The 5922-nt window shown below is 41.7% G+C and overlaps 1 protein-coding gene across 1 annotated transcript; it reads left to right on the forward strand.

Annotated features, from left to right (window-relative positions):
- Positions 1–3891: 3891 nt before the first annotated feature.
- Positions 3892–5292, forward strand: CHRM2 (cholinergic receptor muscarinic 2; the record flags this gene model as incomplete). The annotated part of the gene is made up of 1 exon (XM_080701453.1): positions 3892–5292. One exon carries the CDS (start codon positions 3892–3894, stop codon positions 5290–5292), a length of 1401 nt encoding a protein of 466 aa, XP_080557579.1.
- Positions 5293–5922: the final 630 nt, after the last annotated feature.

Below are 5922 nucleotides of genomic sequence, written 5' to 3' on the forward strand. Positions count from 1 at the left end.
CAACCTAGAGAGACCCTGTTTCAAAATTAAAAAAAAAAATAGGGCTGGGGGTGTAGCTCAGAAGTAGAATGTTCCTGGGTTCAATTCCCAGCACCAAAAAGAGTATTCCAAAGCCGGGCGTGGTGGCGCACGCTTGTAATCCCAGCATTTGGGAGGCTGAGACCGGAGGATCATGGTTCGCGGACAGCCTCAGCTACTTAGTGAGGCCCTCTGCAACTCAGTGAGACCTGGTTTCAAAATAAAGAATAAAAAATAGGGCAGGGGGTGTAGCTCAGAGGTTGAATGCCCCTGGGTTCCAACCCCAGACCCGCCAGAAAAAAAAAAAAAAAAAGAGTATTCCATAATATGTTTAACTAATACTATGTCAGTGAACAAATTTAATACGTCTACCTGGTTGCTTTGCTTTAGCACCATTAGTGCATGGATATCCTTTAGTAGACCACTTTGCACATTTTTAATGACTATAGCTGAGAGAGAGGAAAAAAAAAAAAACCTAGACATAGCATTCCCAACCTATTTCTTTTGTGTGTGTGTGGCATGGGGGATATAAACCAGGGGCATTCTATCTCCAAGCTACACACCCAGTCCTATATTTTATTCTTTTATTTTGAAATAGGGTCTCGCTAAGTTGTAGAGGGTCTAAGTAGGAGACTGGCAAAGAACCGAATCCTCCTGTCTCAGCCTCCCAAGTACTAGGATTGCAAGTATCCTCCACCATGCCTGGATCTCGTAATACATTTAAAATTTTTAGATATAACTTTATATTTTCCTTTACATTTTTATAGAGATAAATTGACCTCCATGGAGGTCACCACAATAGTCCTACCTGAAGTGCTCAACAATACTACCCTAACACTCTGGGTAAAAAAATACTTTAAGTTACTTGAGTTTGAATTTTTAAATTGTAAGGTTGAGCATATTTTTCATATAATTTTTTTTTTTGGTGGTACTGGGGTTTCTGTAAATCCTTCTACCTCCGGGCTACACTCTCAGACACCTACTTTTTTGTATTTTTATTTAGAAACAGGGTCTCTTAAGCCAGCGAGGCCGGCTTTGAACCTGCGCATTCCTCCTGTCTCCGCCTCCCAAACGCGGGAATTACAAGTGTGCACCAACACACCCGGCCTTCATATAAATTTTTAAAGGACATTAATATTAATTTTTTTTCATCTACATAGCTTTACCAATGTTTGAGATTGGTAGTATTTCATTTTTCCTTTTCTCCTTACTATTTTGTATTAAAGAAAATGTATAGTTTTGATTATGTATTTTATAATATTTTCCTAATGGTAATTGTGATATTTGTATGCAAAAACTTTAAATGATTATACAGAATATATGTATATTTTTCTTTACATCTTCTGGAATTGGGGTAGTATCGTTTTGAGTTGCTATTACTTATTTTGTTAAGATTTTAGTGCACTATAATTGTACAATAATACAATTGTTAGATTCATAGTGATACTTTCATGAAAGCACATAACATTATTTGGCCTATTTCTCTCCCTATTCCTCCTCTTTCCCATCTCTCCTTCCTCCCCCAGTCCCCTTTCCCTCCTTTACTGTTCTTCCCCCTAGTTTTCATTCTAGTTTTTTTCTACTTTTCCTTGGTTTCCATATATGGGAGAAAACATGAGACCCTTGATTTTCTGAGTCTGTCTTGTCAGTCAGTATGACGCTTTCCAAGTCCATGCACTTTTATGCAAATAACATAATTTCATTCTTTTGTGGATGAGTAAAACTCCGTTGTGTATACATAACACATTTCATTCATCTGTTGAAGGACCCTAGGTTGGCTCATAACGTGGCTGCTGTGCATTGTGCTCTAGTGATTCATGCATATCCACATTTATAGCAACACGATTCACAAGAACCAAATCGGGGTGTTCTTATTTATTAAGACAAAACTCCTACCATTGAAAGTATCTATACTGCCGGTGTGGTGGTGCACGCTTGTAATTCCCGCGCTTAGGAGGCAGAGACAGGAGGATCGCGCAGGTTCGAAGCCAGCCGCGCTGGCTTAAGAGACCCTGTTTCCAAATAAAAGTGTAAAATAGGTCTGAGAGTATAGCCCGGAAGTAGAAGGGCTTCCAGGAACCCCAGTACCACCAAAAAAAATCTATATTATTAAAATGTTTGAAGATATTTTGCTTTCTGAAGCAGAATAAATCACTTTTAAGTGTTATTTGTGTTATAAAGGTGCTTACCAAACTATTTTCTACATGGTTTGGTTACAGGGGCAAACCACTGCCCACTGTATCTCGTAGAAATACTTAGTGATAATTGGCATCAGAGTTAATAGAGATTTCTGACTTAAGAAGTGACAACTAATTTCTTTTTCATTCTCATTTTAACATGCACAGCTAATAGAGCTTGTTCTCGCTTTTTCTTAACAAGCCAGTTCTCCAGAAATGTGTCATCGTCCTTTTGAGGAACTCTTAACTTTCTGTCCTAAATCCCCACCACACTTTCTGCCTTTTGAAGGATCAGTGGGGTGGCGCGGCATCAGACTTTGACAGGAATTATGCAGAAGGATTTGTGAGGATGTGCTTACCTAAATGCACTAGGATTGGCCAGCAGGAAGTGCAGGTGGGCTTAATAATTGTTTGTTTTTTGCCACAAGTTCTCTGGCACCAAAGCTTGTGACTCTCGTAGGCAGGGACTTTGTCCTAATCATCACCAAATGCTAAGAATAGACCACAAGGCCTGACAGAGTGAAGATGCTCCATACGACGTGAAGATAACGTGATAGCATTAAGGACTGAAGGGTCTCAGGTGCACAGGCTTCTCCCCGTTATCGATTTCATGTGTGATCTTATATCAGTTTCTATTGGATGCCATTTGCCTCTTTGGCAAAGCAGGAGTTGGCATAAAATATAGGAAGAGAATGGATTTAGTCATGATTGGAAAAAGCAAACATTTAGAAAATTGATATATTCAGATGCATTTAATAAGCGATGATACTTTTGCAAGATGTGGAATATTGGAGATTCTAATGTTAATACGATGTAATAATGATTATGAGTGTAGAACAGAGGCCAGAAAATAGCTCCTATGGGGGAATACATAAACTAATAAGATATTATTATAGTGTCTTTATTTCCCCATCATCAGTGTTTTTACTTTAAAAAAAGAAAAGCTTACAATTACCAGGAGTAAAGGTACCATTGACTATGAAGGTTACAAAGTCAATTTTGTGCTTTCTCTCATAACATCTCCTCTCTCGTTGGTTTATTCATTTTATGTCCATTCCTGAACTCTCTGAATGTCTTGGAAAGTCTTATGCATAATGTTGCTTTATTTAGATCAATTCATTTGGATTATGCTCCTTTTAATTAATAAAAAGATAGATAAATGTAGATTTTCCTATCTATATATGGACAAATTCAAAATACTATTGGACTTTAGCTGGGAATGGCAGTGCATGCCTCTAATTCCACTATTTGGGGGTTTGAGACAGGAGGGTCACAGGTTCAAGGCCAGCCTCAGCAACTTAGTGAGGCTTTCTGCAACTTAATGAGGCCCTGTTTCAAAATAAAAAATATAGGACTGAAACTATAGCTTAGAGGTAGAATACCCCTGAGTTCAATCCCCACTTCCACCAGAAAAGAAAAAATATATTTGACTCTAAATGTTTTGCCAACCTGAAAGAACCTTTAAATTTTTTTTCCATTTAAAGCTTTTTCCCTTTTTGTGGAGAATTTGTGCAGGCAATGAGAGTAAACTCAAAAGAAGAGGAAAATTCTTGCATGGAGGAGGAGGTGGGATGATGGTGATTTTAAAAAATGAAATTAAAAAAAATTAAAGCAATATGTCTATTATATTTGTTAATTTTATTCCATTCTCTGCAGGTTTAAATGTTTATTCAGCTACTTGGCTACTGAACACAAAATGAATAACTCAACAAACTCCTCTAATAATGGCTTGGCTATTACCAGTCCTTATAAGACATTTGAAATGGTATTGATTGTCCTCGTGGCTGGATCTCTCAGTCTGGTGACCATCATTGGGAACATCCTGGTCATGGTATCCATTAAAGTCAACCGCCACCTCCAGACCGTCAATAACTACTTCTTATTCAGCTTGGCGTGTGCCGACCTCATCATAGGTGTGTTCTCCATGAACTTGTACACCCTCTACACTGTGATTGGCTACTGGCCGCTGGGACCTGTGGTGTGTGACCTGTGGCTCGCGTTGGACTATGTGGTCAGCAACGCCTCGGTGATGAATCTGCTCATCATCAGCTTTGACAGGTACTTCTGCGTCACCAAACCTCTCACCTACCCCGTGAAGCGGACCACCAAAATGGCAGGGATGATGATCGCCGCGGCCTGGGTCCTCTCCTTCATCCTCTGGGCTCCGGCCATCCTCTTCTGGCAGTTCATTGTTGGGGTGAGAACTGTGGAGGACGGGGAATGCTACATCCAGTTCTTTTCCAACGCTGCTGTCACCTTCGGCACAGCCATCGCAGCCTTCTACCTGCCAGTGATCATCATGACTGTGCTCTACTGGCACATATCCAGAGCCAGCAAGAGCAGGATAAAGAAGGAGAAGAAGGAGCCCGTGGCCAACCAAGAGCCAGTCTCTCCGAGCCTGGTGCAAGGGAGAATCGTGAAGCCCAATAACAGCAACACGCCCGGCAGTGATGGTGGCCTGGAACACAACAAGTTCCAGAATGGCAAGGCCCCCCGAGATGCCGTGACGGAAAACTGTGTCCAGGGGGAAGAAAAAGAAAGCTCCAACGACTCCACCTCCGTCAGCGCCGTGGCTTCTAATCTGAGAGATGACGAAATAACCCAGGATGAGAACACAGTCTCCACATCCCTGGGCCATTCCAAAGATGAGGACTCTAAGCAGACGTGCATCAAAATCGTCACCAAGACCCCAAAAGGCGACTTGTGCACCCCGACTAATACCACCGTGGAGCTCGTTGGGTCTTCGGGCCAGAATGGAAGTGAAAAGCAGAACATCGTAGCCCGCAAGATCATGAAGATGACCAAGCAGCCTGCCAAAAAGAAGCCCCCTCCTTCCCGGGAGAAGAAAGTGACCCGGACAATCCTGGCTATCCTGTTGGCTTTCATCATCACCTGGGCTCCGTACAACGTCATGGTGCTCATTAACACCTTCTGTGCACCCTGCATCCCCAACACAGTGTGGACAATCGGCTACTGGCTCTGCTACATCAATAGCACCATCAACCCCGCCTGCTACGCGCTTTGCAATGCCACCTTCAAGAAGACCTTTAAGCACCTTCTCATGTGCCATTACAAGAACATAGGTGCGACGAGGTAAAGCATCTTTAAAGAGAAGGAAGGTGGTCCAGGGACACTCGAGAAGAATAAAAAGGATAAAAGAGCTCCTAGTTTTAAAGTATTTGCCATTTCACTTTGTCACCTGACGATGAAACGGATGATCTAGGAGCTCCGCTGTGAACCTGTTATGCCTATGCTCCAGTTTGAAAAAACCTCACACCTTGTACACTCTGTTCATTTAGGGGCAATGAGACACTGAGAGAGACAAGGGGGGACTGTGGGTTTAAGGAACGCTCTAAGCTGTTTCGTGCTGTCTTGAAGAAGGGCTTCTGAAGCTACAATTTCATCAGACTCTACACAAGAAGAAAAATCTCGTTCCTTGCCTCTTTGGCACTGTTCTCATGTGTTCACATGAGGAGGAGATGCCACCGTTACACACTAATGCGGAGACTTAAACATAGGGAAGTGGACGTTAAACGGTGGGAAAATGAAGAAAGAAAACCATAGAGGATGCAGGAATCATCTGCAGACTGCTAAGCATATTCTATTCTTTGGTAGGATCTTATTTGGAGGATTGCAATGTAATCGATACTTATTTTATTTTCCCTTTTTTTAGCACACATTCACACACCACACACACACACACACCACACACACACACACACACAAA

The sequence above is a fragment of the Muscardinus avellanarius genome, assembly GCF_963383645.1.
Source record: "Muscardinus avellanarius genome assembly, chromosome: 9".
In the NCBI taxonomy this organism is placed as follows: Eukaryota; Metazoa; Chordata; class Mammalia; order Rodentia; family Gliridae; genus Muscardinus; species Muscardinus avellanarius.